Source organism: Ceratotherium simum, chromosome 21 (assembly GCF_057802395.1).
Source record: "Ceratotherium simum simum isolate JZ-2026a chromosome 21, ASM5780239v1, whole genome shotgun sequence".
Taxonomy (NCBI): Eukaryota; Metazoa; Chordata; class Mammalia; order Perissodactyla; family Rhinocerotidae; genus Ceratotherium; species Ceratotherium simum.
The window spans coordinates 33,185,278-33,201,072 of NC_141920.1; the positions used below are offsets into that span (position 1 = coordinate 33,185,278).

The 15,795-nt window shown below is 32.8% G+C and overlaps 1 protein-coding gene across 5 annotated transcripts in view; it reads right to left on the reverse strand.

Annotated features, from left to right (window-relative positions):
* The window catches only part of GPCPD1 (glycerophosphocholine phosphodiesterase 1), a 51,310-nt gene that overhangs the window by 22,605 nt on the left and 12,910 nt on the right, over window positions 1–15,795 (reverse strand). For all 5 annotated transcript variants that reach the window (XR_015555642.1, XM_087445583.1, XM_014790091.2 and 2 more), the window contains 5 exons: window positions 15,039–15,123; window positions 8,585–8,660; window positions 6,653–6,694; window positions 4,593–4,716; window positions 1,304–1,535 (listed from right to left, as the gene is read on the reverse strand). Coding sequence is in view for 4 of the 5 variants with exons in the window: in XM_087445583.1 (XP_087301709.1) it covers window positions 1,304–1,535; window positions 4,593–4,716; window positions 6,653–6,694; window positions 8,585–8,660; window positions 15,039–15,123 (559 nt within the window). In the remaining variant the exon portion in view is untranslated. The remainder of the gene's footprint in view (window positions 1–1,303; window positions 1,536–4,592; window positions 4,717–6,652; window positions 6,695–8,584; window positions 8,661–15,038; window positions 15,124–15,795) is intronic.

Below are 15,795 nucleotides of genomic sequence, written 5' to 3' on the forward strand. Positions count from 1 at the left end.
CATCTACACAGGTGACATAGTGGGACAGTAACTCTCTAGGAAACAGAATACTTACTTTGAGATTACACTGGGTATTTTATCAGCCTAATCTATGAATAAAATAGTATTTCCAAAACTGCTAATCAAATGAAAGTTAGGCTGTTCAAGAGATTATTAAAAGGTAGGCCCTTAAAGAACAAGGAAACATTCAACCAAAACTTAGTATTTGTATAATAAAGTCCCACTTTATTATAGATTATAATAAATAAAGATTATTTATGACTTATAAATTATTATTTATTACAATAAAGTTTTTATTACTTAGGTAAAATCTAATCACAGGCTTTTTTAATAAAGTTTTTTATTATAGTTTTTTGAAAGGAAATACTTTCAATTCCATAATGCAAGGTAGCCAAAAGGCCACTCATAAAGGCTATGTCTAAGGGCATCATCAAATTAAATAATTCAAAGATTATAATAATTTTAATTATATGTAACGAGTGTTACTCAGCGGGTTTAAATCCATCCTGAATTCTATTTTCAAGAAACTGTTGCTAGGTGCTACTGCTGGGCAAGGCATATACCCTACTCTCAAAGATTTAAACTCTAATCTAGAGGAAATGAGAGTGGAAATGCCAAAAACAAGAGTCCAAAGAAAGCAGTCCACAGAACTACGGAGCTGCACAATGGAGCAAGGACCTTAGGGGAGGAGCCGGTATTACCTTTGGGGAGCATCTGAACAGCCAGTAAGCCGGAGGGCTCTAGTCTAAGCGTCACAAGTAGCTCCGGACAGTTGGGAGCACAGATTCTGAACAACTCGGCACAATTTTCATAGCAACTATTTTTTATTACATATTTATAATACCAAGCAAAGTTGCAAAAATGAGTCTGCTGTAATAATGAATTCTTAGAATAAAATGCCTCAGTAAACTACAGACTTTAGTCATAAAGAGGACTCAATCATGCTAGTTACATCAGGTTACCCACCACCAGTTATAGAGCCTGCCTGTCCCTCTATTTATCTTCGGAGGCTCCTTTGGATACAATTCATTTATTTTTAGAACAAACACAGGCCTCAAGACATCTGGTCTTGATTTGAAATATCAGTTCTGCTCAAGTTCTCTTAATTATATGCTTAACAATACTTGAGTCTGTCAACTCCAAGTTTTTTAAGCCTGCTAAAATGTATAGAGGAGTAAACATCTAAAAAGTTGTATGAATCATGGGTTTACACAAATTAGACTAAAATAAAAATGAAAACACATGTAAAAATAAGCTCATGCCTGCATTCTTTCTCAACTCCCTCAGTGAAATAATTACTTACCTCAAAAAAATCAAATATTAGTTCCAGGTTATCTGGTTCCATTGTCTGGATGCTATACTCCGTCCAACGATCAGGCTGTAAGCCATACCCACACTCTGGCTGTGAATGCCTGCACTTGAACTCATTGTCGCTTATTAATGATATCTCCAGGCTATTGGACATTTTGTGAAGAACAGTGGGAGATACTCTATCATCGTCATCTTCCTCCAGACCCTCTAGTGTCAGCTTTACCCTAAACAAAAGGAAAAAATAATGAAATACAAAAACTGTAACAGAAGAAAAACTCATAAAACGTTACCTGAATGCTAAATTTTAAAGTGCTCCCTGAATATATTAAATCTTCAAATAAAAAAAAATAATATACTATACAAAGACGACACAATAACTGCAGGTTAAGGCATTAGTTATGTTTTATAAAACATTGATGTTTTTTATCTACAAATATCTCTGCAAAGTATTAAAATGAGATAAATGCTCATTATGCCTAAGGTTGTTTTCATTAATTGTTTTTTTTTAAATGAATCTGAAGTGCTATTTACTATTACCCCATTTATAACTGGCTATCTCAATTTCTTTTGAGAAGTTTCACAAATGTATATATATAAAACAAGCACAAAATTGAATTATATTCTGTTAGTGTGCATAAAAAGACAGAGTTGGAGGTTGTAAATTAAAAATTCTACCCTTTCTTCTACCTTAACACAGTGAATCCAGGTACTTTGTGAAAAGTATCTTATGAAAGAAAAATACTTTATTAAATATATATATTTGTATTTATGCATTTTTTATGTGTATACATTTATATGTACTTTTTTAATGAAACAAATGAAAAAAAAAATAAACCAAGAGTCTAAAACACTTATAGGCCTCACAGCAATGAAAACAAAGGCAGTTATCAAGCCACAGGCCCAAAAAGACTAATCTACTCCCAACGAGAAGCACATGCTTGCACAGAGCCTTTATAATGCTAATAAGTCAACTCAATTGTGGACCATTTCTTGCACCAATTGAAATGTACACAAACAATTTTAGTACTATTAATGTAGGAAGCAATGTTATTGTATAGAGTAACAGCTGAGCTACAAAAGCTTTTCATTCTAGATTTAAATGGGATCTGATTGATAAAACAAATAATGCAATTGTATTAGTGGGGCCTGCTCTCTCTGCATGACCAACTACTGCTGAGGCCTATCTTATAACCACATAATTCTGAGGTCTCCAGAGGGGACATCTACCAGATTACTCAATTAGTAACACTGTTCTGTAATCATACTAGAAAATCAAAAGTAGCACTTCAATAATCCAAACAAAAATCATCATTTCTTCTCAGAAACCAAACTCTTAGGAATAGTTCTGGACAACTGATTCTGTCGGTGAGCCTGAAGGAACAAACATTCTCTACCAGGATATATGAAGAGACCACAAATGGACAGTAACGAACAGGCAAGAAAGGCACGGAAGATAAAAATGGCCATTCTGCCAACAGCAATGTGCATCTACCAAAAACAAAAAAAATCAAGTTTAAAGGGGTCTATGAGAGAATTTAGTTCATTTATGTTACAGGTTTTCTTCAAATAGCTATATAAATTTAGAGTCTATCATAGAGGCACTGCTTTCCACTTATTGGTGGAGTTAATTGAAAGAGAAACTTGTGTTTAAAACTTGGTGGTAATGAGATAGATCAGCACGTGTAATGTTTTATTTAAAATGCATAAGCTATTGCTAAAGTTTTTAAAGTCCTGATATCCTTGCAAATAAATTTATTTCCTCCCCCATGAAAGTTAAGTTCTATCACTAATATCAATTTAGGGGGAAAAAAATGGTCAGAACAAACACCAATATCTAGCTATGCAGAATTATTTCAAAAGGAATCAGTTACATAATTTGTAGAGCCCAACTAAGTATGGTTATACAAAAATACTTCAACTTAAGCCTAAACAACACAATAATATATACAAACACTCAAAATAATTTCCATAGAAACAAGAAGGGTATAGGACTCAATATGCATTTGCGATCCAATCAGAACCCCAACCATTAATTATCTATTAATTTTTTAACTACAGTCAAGGAAAAAAACCCTAATAAGTCCAACCAACTAAGGCTTTATCTTCTGCTATCTTTATTTCAAGGTCTTATGCTAAAAAGACACTTTATAGCTCTAACAATTTATTTGCTTCTTTTAACACGTATATAAAATATTCAATAATGCATGACTAACTGGTTAGAGAATCTCTTTGGTCAAATGGATCTTGCCAATCAAGCATGTGGTCCAATTACCTTGGTTTTTCAGAAGCAAAGCAGAGGCCTAGAAAAGCTAATGCACAGAGACATGGGACACCCCAAACTCTGTACTTACTCTCAGAACAGGAAATGCAAAGGACTGTGAAGTGTAATCCATCCTTTCCCTTATATATTTTATGATTGGGATAAGTAAGTACTATAATATTTAAGCAGTTATTCTAAAACATTTATGGATTTATAAATTGCAATATCATTATGAATTTTATTAGGAAGATAATAAGTATTATTAATTGCTTCAGTTACTGAAAATAGCCCTTTCAACCCAATCCTGACATTCTGTCAGAAATGGCTGTATTACATACCAGGACTTAGAACTCTCAGTCCCAAAGTTACAAAAATTCAAATGATAGGGCTGCCTGGGTTACTGAGAAGCTAGCTCACTTAACGGTATATATGATAATATTACAGAAAAATAAAGTTACTATTTAGCTATTTACACAAAGCTTGACATCTATTTCTTAAATTAATATAGGATTAAAAAGAAACTAATCTGGAACTGCTATGATAACTGCTACCTTTCTTCATAGAAAGGTTTCTTGTTTTCAAGCCACAGGAAAGTTTAGGACACTGAAGAATATTTCCAACAATCATTTTTCTCTGTTTATGCCATTCTCCCATCGTTTAGCACAAAATCATTTTCAATACACCAATTTTAAAACAAACTATTTATTGCTACACAAAGCAATTTTAAATGGTAGGAACTACAAAGATACATAAGCTTGGAAATCACTTATCTACAGAAAAACAAATTTTTCTGGTTTCAACTTAGAAATTAAGACTAACAGAAGTACACGTAACTGTAGCAATCTGAGGCAGGGAAGCAGTTCACTATCACAAGACCTTGTAGTTATTAGAAAATGTGACATTATCTATAGGTGTGTTATTTTCTTAGTTTATACACTTAACAGCTAAGACCAAATGGGTCAGAAATCTATAGCATTAGTGAAAATAAATGGCCTTAAGTAATGAATACACATGGTCATACCTAAATCTAGATTTTTTAAATTTTTTCTTGGTTATTGACACAGGAGGTTTTTCAGAATAATGCAAACGTAATCTTATTTCAGTCTGACACGTCAGCCATCCAGAATCCAGAGTCTCAACACCATCTGGGAGAGTAAATATGAAAACAGTAATTACTATACATATGTTTGAAACAATCCAGTAAGTACAATACATATTGACAATTCTAGTTCACATTCACATTTTAATAGACTCAGGTTATATACCACTGGTACTTTTTTCCAAAGCCAATACACAGTCTTAAATTTGTCATTGAAAAAGAACTTTTATATGAAGTAAGAGGAAAAAAGTTAAATGAATGTTAACAATTAGCCATACTTTAACAACTTAAGTAAATTAAAATATTCTCACTGAATATATTACTGAAGTAATAGAAATCTATTTCAGAAAGAATACACGTTCCAAGATGTCTTCTAACATAGCAGTTGTTTTACTGGGGATCACTACTATACTTCCAAAGCTTTATATGAGATAATTCAGCTGAAACCAGTTATACCACTAGTGCTAGGGGTTGAGATATGAGAAGGCAAGAACAAAACTATGAGCCAGTTCTGTATTCTCACATTTATATATTCTGCTATAAATAAACTGCATGATTATAATAACACTGTGTTAGCACTGTTTAACTTGAAGGTTCCTACTGGCATAGGTAATAAAATTTTCATAAATATCAGAGAGCTGTCAACTGTTTTGAACCTGTTTTTCATCAACAAGATTTAAAAAAAGAAAAATCAAGAAACTCTTCTCCTTAGGTTTAACTTAAAAACGTTTAATAACTATCAAATTTTAAAAATAAAGAGAAACCACTATCATCTCTTAATTTTAAACTGTTTTCAGAAATGGACAAAATCAGAGAAATGGCTTTCCATACTGAAAGCTAACTAAAGCTGAATTTAGGACAACAACAAAAAACGAGGAAAGAAATGCCATGCATTTGTAGCCATACACAGTAATTAACAAATAATAATTAACATATAATAGAGGGATACAATGTCATGCATTACAGTTGAAGAAATAGGAACACTACTCCTCCATAAAGAAAGCTCTCCGAAACATATAGCACAAATATCATCTCTTGTAAATAAAGACAAGACTCTAAAACACTAAACACTAAAGCTATTCAAGTATTTTAGACTACCTTATGATGTAATATAAATAATCCCAAACAAAATCAAGGAAAAGAAGTTAAACTCCTATCCAAAAACTGCCAAGGCATGTACATTTCTAAAGTACATAAACATACATAGCTAGTAAAACCACAACCAAAACATACAGGCCCTGTTCCTGCCTGTACTCGAAAGGAAGGCAAACTGGATATCAGCAGTTTATCTCAGCAGCTTGCACAGTCAGTTCAAGCACACATTCTGCCCACCCCCTTTACACCTTCTGACTCCTACAGTATAGTATCTAAACTGAAAATGCAGTTTAAAACTGCATGATAACACTGATACACTGTGAGAATTCAAGTCATCGAAGAAAACTTAAAGCCTCAAGACAACGTATCTACTGAAGCAGAAAAGTAGACAAATGCATAATATTTTCAACATATTCAGAAGTAAAAGGATTTTCTACTCTATTGTAAATTAAAGACTCAGCCAGAATTACTAGAACATTCTGCTTACTCTGGATTTTACTATAAACGCATACACAAACCCACAAAATGTACCAACTTAGCTTAAGAGTAACGTTTCACACTTCAAATGTTTAGAACCATTAATATCATTTTCAAGCATAACAGCATTAAAAAGTGATGATACATTAACAATTAAGTATAATACTTTTAAATTAATTATATTAATTCATATACCTGAAATCAACAAATAAAAACCAAAAGGATACAATTTTAAAGCATAAGAATTACATTGGAAACTATTATTTAACAGAATGTATTTGTTTCTTGGTGATCTAGTCTCTATTTTCAATATCATACTCTGTCATATTTCCCTGTGCTGTTTCTAATGAAATGCAAGGTAACATCGCAACCGTTATCAGTAAAGATTTTCAAAACTCAGTCTCACTTACTGTGAATTCCAAATTGTCCATCGTCAATAATAATTTCACTTTCTAGAATTGAAGGAAAATAGACAACCTAGTTAAAATTCATGATGTACACAGAATGAACTGAGAAATTACCCACCTTAAAGATTTTTTAAAAATATTAAATCTAAAATTTAAAAGCAGCCCAAAGTGAATAAGCATATTTATTGTAGCCCTCAATAAAGAATTCCCTTTTAAGGGGGCTATCAAACAGTAATAGTTCTTACATACTTGGTGATTATTCACGATGTTACAATGAAGAGAGAGAAAACTCCTCAGAAACAGGGCTCTAGAGGCACAGGACAAATTTCTACACCTACCAATGTGTGAGACTGACAGGCTGCTGGACAACAGTATCTCCCGGTTGATTTTTCAAACCAAAGGTCTTGGCACAATTAAAATGCTTATTCTTATGCAGTGCATATTCTGAACTTATCTAAAATGTAATTCTCCTTGAATCCCAACTATTCTCTACAGCCAGCTAACAGCTTTACAAATAGCGTAAACTTACCTGTATATACAGAGCTGTGAGAACTACCAAAAGAGTAAGGGCTAGCACATTCCCTTCTAACAGAAACGTCAACTGAAGAAAAGCTGTTAAGCCCCACTCTCTGAGTAAAATACTAAGTATCTTCCCTACTACTTCCTTGCCCAGTTTACTTTAAACGTAAGTCTAAAATATTTGTCAAAATAAGTGTGACAGTTCCCAATAAAGATTCTCCGGTAGATTTCACACAGCTCTTAAGTTTAGTTAAGTTATATTTTCCAAAAGTATAAAAGAAATTTCTTTTTAAAAGACCAGAAACAAAATCATCCCACTTCTCACAATAAGAAAACATATTTAACTGCACGATGCTTCAAAATGCAAATTATTTTTTAAATGTTTAATATCTAATAATTTCCAACTTCAGAATAGGACTATTATAACTCTAAAGTACACTACCATAAAAATTCTAAATACACTACCAAAAATGTATTAAAACATATAAAAAGAAAATCCAATAAAGAGGATGGAATGAGATATCTGTTTAAAGGAGATGTGTCCTTGCTACAGGGTAAAGCAGAATTTCTCACTACTTTCTAATCTAAGCTGGTAACTAGCAAGATATTTATTATCTTTAAATTCTAATTTTCTCTAGAAAGTAAAAGATACATTTCTCAGCATTGAGTCAATTTACAGATGAATCTAGTGCGTAATTTAATGTAAGTGAAATGAACTTCAAATTTTAATCTCAGTATAGGGAAAAGAAAATTAAAAAATACTTGTATGAAGAGAAATGTCATTTTTAGGCACAAGAAAACTCAATAACATTTAAAAAAAAAAAAAAAAAAAATCTATCTGAATATCAATTTTAACATAGCCAGCAGGGTATTTAAGTAAATTAGGAGGAAAATATGTCTACTATAACCAAGAAATTTGAATTCATTCATACAAGTTTACTCAAGTATTTACTAGTTTAAAAAAACACACAGAATAAACAGAATGTTCTATTACTCTTACTATACAATGTTAAAAATTTAAGAATCTTTGTTTTAGATTAATTCTTTCCTCAAATGTTCTCTTAAGTTCTCTGAGCAAGTAATCAAATAATGCCATTGATGCTCAGTCAAAAAGAATGTTATTTTATAAGCTTTGTAACTACTCCAAATGAAAATAAATATTCCACAATAATTTAATCTAACCCACGAAAATAAAAATAACTAGGCAAGCATTTCTAATAGTTTATAAAGAAAGGCAATTAAGAACTGTTTAGTTTTGGAAGTAAGATCTATGATATGCTAAGTGAAATTTGTAATACTGACAATGCATTGACCTTAAACTTTAGAATAAAAATGTATTAAATCCCACTAAGCCATTGTGCAGCATATTAGTAACTTTATGCATATGCCTCAAACAGATGCAGTTAAGGCCCATACCTAAAGGGGTTATTGATCGTGGTTGTAGATGAGTCTCCCACTTGTGAACTATGACTTGACATGGACCACCGATAGTCTGCAATTTAAAAGTTAAACGTCTGCAATAATTTCTTATATCTTATTTGCTACCCATGATTCCATTAAATGTTTGTGGCCTAAGTCTTATACTAAATATGAAACCAAGAGATTCACTTGTTAATTATCAATATTATATGCCAAAAATCAGGAAATGTACCAGGTCACAAAACATGACGAGTGCTGGAAGAAAATGAGAGTGAGGCAGTAAACAAAGAAAATGAGATGAACTGGCACACAAAACCATCTTCAATCCATTCTTAAATCTGCCTACAATACTTAATTCTTTTCAAAGAAATTTTAATCTTTAGCTGATATTCTGTCCTAAGTTAAAGTTAACACCAAATACACTTTATGTTATGTCAGCAGTCAATGAGGTATTACTGGATAAAGGATCCATCTTAAGTACTCTCCAAGAGTTTGGAAAAAGCCTAAACTTTATGATAGTAAGAAGAGTAGGAACAAGTACTTCAAGATCAATTATCACAAGTTACTCAAGGAACTGGAGGGTATAATAAAGTTCTTTAAGAATAGTTACGTAGCTAACAGGAAGAACATCAGATTTCTCATATCATAATAACCAGTGTTTCTAAAGAGTACAGGAAACCCTAAAAGAAAGGACATATGCATGGGTAAATTTGAAGAACAAGTTTGATAAAATGGGACTAACATCCAGTTTTACTCTTATGCTTTAGAGCTTATAAATTCATACACTGTGACAATTTCTAATATTGTCTTCTGTTGTCAAGTCCTCTAACTAAAAAAGAAAATAGAGCTTTATGTTCTGTTGATAACGTGTACAGCAATTTAAAAACAAGAATGAACTACCAACAGAGAGTCCCTGCGTATACCTAAAGGACTGAAGTATTAAGTGCTTCCTAGTTTTCCTTTAATTTCAAAAAAAAAATAAAAACTTGACTAAATTTATGTGCCAAAATAAAACCCTTAAATACATATTTTTAAAGCAAAATTTCAAACTGTAACCTTACGAGGTATTTTAATTTTTTCTTCTCTACATGTCTTCTGAAGAAGTTGAGTAAAATACAGAGAAGCAAAAAGAAAAAACAAAAATCACCCATTATCACACCACTTAGAGATAATCACTATCAACATTTTCATACATCATCTTCAAGCCCTTTTCTAGGCATATATTACATATACGCTTAAAAACTCTGGAACATTTAAGCTTATTTCTATATATTATACATCTTTAGATGGCATTAAATACTCGTCTATAACATTTTACAGGATTTCAATAATGATTATATTTAATAATAAATGTGCCAAATGATAAAAAATATGTATGTGACAAATTAGGTACATTAAGTAATTAAACACAAGAGATAACTCTGCCACTTAAAATAACCAAAGGTTAGAATCTTTTTTAAAATCTGCAAACTTTTGAAGTTTGAAAACTAAAATAACATTATTCATTCAAATTATTAATCCTGGGATAATACAGGAATTGCTCATTTTCTCTAGTTGAATACCTCCTTCTTATAAGAGTTCATTTATAAATTGTTAGACTGGGAAAATGTTTAAAAAAATGTAAATGTGAAATTGCTCATCTTAAAATATGAATTTCATTTCCATTACAATAAAAAAGAAGACACATTTAATTCTACACCTGCCAGATGTCTTTTACTACAACTTTTTCCTGTCACATTCTTCTGAATTTATTGTTTAAACATCGAGCTCTCTAATCCTTGACAGATGCAAATGTATACATTAAAAATAGGAACAATGTTTCTTGTTTCTTTTTTAGCACAGAAATTGATGGTATAATCTGTGTGTTGGAGAAGATTTTAATGAAATCTACAAAGTTGTGAGCAAAGTTACGCCACAGAAGACCACAGTGTTAAACCCCATACCTTCCTTTAAATGCAGTAAGTTGAAACTCTTGTAAGATTTCAAAAATAAATATACCATAATTATATATAAAAAAATAGATGAAATAAAATGCTAGGAATGTTTTGTAGCAATAATAAGCAGCCAGAAAGAACTAATCTATTTCCTTCCTCTACTCCTCCCAAGTTCTCTGCATTTCTCCCCCTGCCCAAAAAAATACTCTTCACTACCAAGATGACATGAATCTATATTCTTATAAAAGTTACTAATCAGAGGTGACTTGAAAGGGTTCCATGAATATAACAGTAAATGTCAGCAGGGATAAAAAGTGGGTAGAGGAAAGGAAAGAGTTTGTTTTCATTCTTGTTTTAATTCAGGTGTCAGGGGAACTTTACAAAGTGTTGACTGCAGCGTCTATACTTAATCATGTAAGAATAGCTCTGTGGATTAAATATTTGATAGGCAACATATTTTAGTGTAATTTTAATAACTCCACCTTCATCTGCTTTACTAACAAACCCACCACTCACAGCATGAAACCCAGGCTTGAACAGAATGGAGTATGTGAGGAGCAGTCCAAAGGGATGGTTCAACTGATGACTTAAAATTGTGTCTTAGAGGACAGCCCGGTGGCGCAAGCGGTTAAGTGTGCAAGCTCCGCTATGGCGGCCTGGGGTTCGCCAGTTTGGATCCTGGGCGCCCATCGATGCACTGCTTGGCAAGCCATACTGTGGCGGCGTCCCATATAAAGTGGAGGAAGATGGGCATGGATGTTAGCCCAGGGCCAGTCTTCCTCAGCAAAAAAAGAGGAGGATTGGCGGATGTTAGCACAGGGCTGATCTCCTCACAAAAAAAAAAAAAAAAAAAAAAAAAAAAAATTGTGTCTTAAATTAGCGTTCACACTACAAATCCATGTTGGTTGGTACACAAAGCGTTATAACGTTAAAAAAAAATGAACCAAGTTTTAAAATACAGTGAACTTTCAAAATTGTTATGGCTACTTACTTAAACTTTAGAATGTAATCTTAAATTTTAGCTTACTGAAGTTCTTTAAAAAAAAAAAAATTTAAAACTTGAGCGTTGGGAAATTAAAAATCTCAGTGGTGACTCCAAAACATGCAATCCTTTTTAATATGCTAAATGTAATAATTCATTCTTCAAGATCCTAGAAAAAAAGAATAGTTCCTTTCTGTAAAAGACTGCCACAATTTTAAGCATTTTGGAGTCAAGTGGAAGGTGGATTCGGAGAAAAAAGTAACAATATCAGTATAAGATAGTATTCCATTAGCAGTACTGTAAAGTTATTTCACAATTCAGCATATATTAAATCATATGATTGCTGGAATGTATTAACAAAAATACACAAAAAAATCTGTTTTCATAAAAAAAGGGAAACCAAAAAAACCCAGTCACAATGATTGCTTTCTTAAACAGTTATTGACATTGCTCAGCTACATCAAGCACTGAGAGAAATAAACAGGATTACTCAACACATAGACTAGGTTTTTTTTTTAAACAAACCACCAAGCAAAATTATCAGCTAGTCATGTAATATGACTGCTTTCAAATATCATGAAAAATGTAAATGTGAACTTTTAAATTTTTGCTGATTGTTTTCTTTCCACAACTTTGAAAAAAAAAATGTGCTTGTAAAAGGGGTTCTGAGGAATTTTTATCTATGATGTCAGAGGCCACACAGTTATTTAAAAATCACTATTTTTAATAAGACGAATGTGACAAATGGTCACCTAGGAATGAGTAAAGTAAAGAAATCAAGGCCATTAGACATCTCGTAGATGGTTCAAATTCGAAGTTAACAGCTGAGGGTATTTGGCCTCCAGAAGAATTTTACTGTATTAAGAAACCATTGTACAAAATGACAACCTGGGCTATTCTGAAAATAAACCATTATCTGCCTGTCACAGATGACTGGTTCTTTTGTTTAAGGATTTAAATGAAAATCAAGGGAGATTAAAAAGTAATTTACAAAGTAAAAGAGTCTGTAATGAATCTAATTATGAGTGAATGTTAACACCTACAAAAATTAGAAACCGATATATTACTGAAAAACAAGGGGCTATTTCCATTGAAATGAAGGAAAAATTTCAAAGATAACATAATTAAAAATTGGCTAACACTTCATTATGAAGTAACATCCCTAATTCCAGCCACAAGTAAAGAGGGGTGGACATGAATTTAAAAAATGTTTAAACTACATATTAATTAAAAAATTATCTTTGGTGAAGATGTGAAATTAAAGGACTATCTGCAGACTCACATTAATCCAGGAATATCCAGGAATATCTATGATCTTTGTTTGCTATGTTTAAATAATACTTTGATTTGTCACCTGTAAAAGTATTTTAAAATCCAACATATTAACACCTTTATTCTAATTCTACAAAGTATAAGAGAACACGTAGCTCTGAAAAATTAAGAGAAAAGGGACCTCAAGACTCTTAACTTCTAAACTAGAAGGAATATGCCAGAAAAAGAAAATATGGAAGAGAAAATATGAATGTAAAATTTTAGCAATGGAAGGGACCTGCTAAATCTATAGTTCAAACTCCTCACTTTTTAGATGAGAAAGCTGAAGTCTGAAGGGCAAGTGACAAGATCACAAGATTTTCAGCTCAGGCTCTACAAGCGCTTGGGTTGACTACTCCTAAAACTTCTGGCCCAGTAAAATTAATCTTATTACCCAGTTCAGCTTTTCAACGCTTTCATAATTACTTTGCTTTTCTATCACTCTTCATAATCATAAATATATATTTCAATAATTTGTATCATTTCACAATTAAAGATTCCTCGCACATTAGTTCTATCATTTGACAATGCACAATTGAGACAAAGTTTCATAATTATTTCTATTAAAAATTGTTCCATTTAAAAAGCGCCACCAACTTTTAAAAGAAAAGAAGTGTTACTTTAAGCTGGCATGTGGGGGGGGGGGGGAACAAAACCTCTAGTCATATGGGATTTTATGTAGCTATTTACTCTATTCCATGAAAAACATACTTACCATGGCAGCCCCTGCATCACACGGTACATGTGTACACGATACAGAGCACCTACTTAAAGAAACACACTCACCAACACATACTGTAAACTTTTGCAAGTATTACAAGGGGAAAAACTTGTTCTTTACTGTAAGCAGACTTCTTGCCAATTTTTTCAAAAAAGGCATTTTGGACTGATTTGCTGCTTTTGGTTACACTTTCAATGAAGAGGAAAAATACTATAGGTTGGCTTAATTTGACCCGTGTTGACAATAGTCTTACTTTAGAAAACTATGCCCAAAGGACTCATGATTTTTCTTGTCCGAATTCCCCTCTAAGTAAAATTTAGTTGACTTCACATGTTACAAAGCTCAAGTTCACATACCAGAATCCTCATATAAGCTTTCGATATCATGAGTGCTATGACCTACATATCTATGCACAACTGTTCAATTTATACTGAAAAACTTTCCACAAATGCATAACCTCTACGCCAAATAAATGATCTTAAAGTCATTAAAAAGTGAGACTATTGTCAAGATAAGCCAACACAATGATCAACCATAATGTAATTTAAGTTTAATTACTGAATATTTACAACATATTCTTGGATTAAGAAACGTAATAAGTGCAAAAGACAGCTGAAGTGGGTTTGTCAGTTTTTTCTGTTATAATGGTGGCTAAGAGAATGAGGTAACAGTGGCTGCTTGCATTTTTCACATGTAATAAGTATTCAATGACCCCAAACGGAGATAAATTTTTAAAAAGGTCTAATCCATGTTTTGCTTCCTAGACTCCTGCCTAAGCCCTTGTCCACATGCAGCCTAAGTGTGCTCAAACGTAAAAATCTGAAGGACGAGAATCCTTTCAGTAAATAAGCGTCTTTAAAAGAAGAGGGAAAGAATCAACGTTTTTTCTTTTCTAAATATGAAAATAATCCCCAAATAGTAAATCGCTGTGAGCAAGCAGATTTAGATTTAATAGATACTCCAAAGGCCTTCAGAAAAGATCTTGGTCTATCAACACCATTGTTGAAAAAAATCTAAGACGAATAACTTCAGTTTTGACAGGAGTTACACAACGCAGCCACTAAGAGATGGCAGCAGTGAAATAATTTTTAAAAACAATTACTCACTTAAAGCTGGCTATATATTCCTCTAAACGTATTTATACCACATAAGGATTAAACATGAAACAAAAAGAGAAACCCTTGCAACTAGTTACTAGTTTACATAAGTTACAGAAAATGCACCCCTATTGAGAATGTTTATCATTAAAACCAATTTCATGATAGAATATTGCAGAACATACTTACTATTGGTCTTTTAAAAATTCCATTGCAGACACTGTCTGCCTCTGAAGTGGCTACTTCCACGCTTTTTGGTACTAAAATGTTATCAACCTAGAGTTCTATTTTCCTTATTCAATCAAAACAAACTTATTTTACTTTTAACGTTTTCAAACCTAAGTTAGTTGCTTTTGAAAGAAGTGAGTTTGCTAAAGAAACTGGAAACTAGATAAAGAAAACATACCTTTGGTTCCAAAAAGCACCCTTTGAAGTAGCGATACTGAACTGATACTCCTCTACTGAGTACAATGGTTGCTTTCCATAACAAGCTATGAGGGAAAAAAATTAAAGAAGCAGCATCAGTATCAAACTCCAATGCACAAAGACTTCATAATTCATAAAACCCCTCAAGCAAGGTCTGTGACCAATATCATTTATTTATTCATACACAAAATTTTACTCCAGGCCTAATCTGCACCAGGCACTGGGAACCCAGTGAAGGATAAGGCAGAAAGAGCCCCACCTTCAAGATTGCTTTCTTATGTGGGGAGACAAACAAATAACCCAACACATACATAGTAGGGATATTTGACCTTTCTGATGTGTCAGGAAGTTTTGGAGGAGGCTTCTGGAGGGGAACTGTCTGAGCTGAGATCTAAGTGATGGGAAGGAACCAGCCAGACAAAGAGCCAAGAAAAGTATTCCAGACAGAAGAAGCAAGTAGTGCAAAAGTGGAAGCCAGGGTCAGGATCTTCTCTGACTTCCCACTGAGCTAGGGCTGTGACATGGTAGCTAAGAGGCTTTGCGGCCACTCATGTCTCCAACTGTCCCTTGTTCTAACTGTCCTGTCCAGCCTCTGGCTATTCCCCTAGCCAAGCAATCAGTATCTTACGTGTTTCAACTCAATATCTTCCTCTGAACTATGCTATCTGAATATATTCTAATGCTATTCTAAAGCTTTGACTCAACAGTGAAAGAATTCACAATTCATGATCATTACC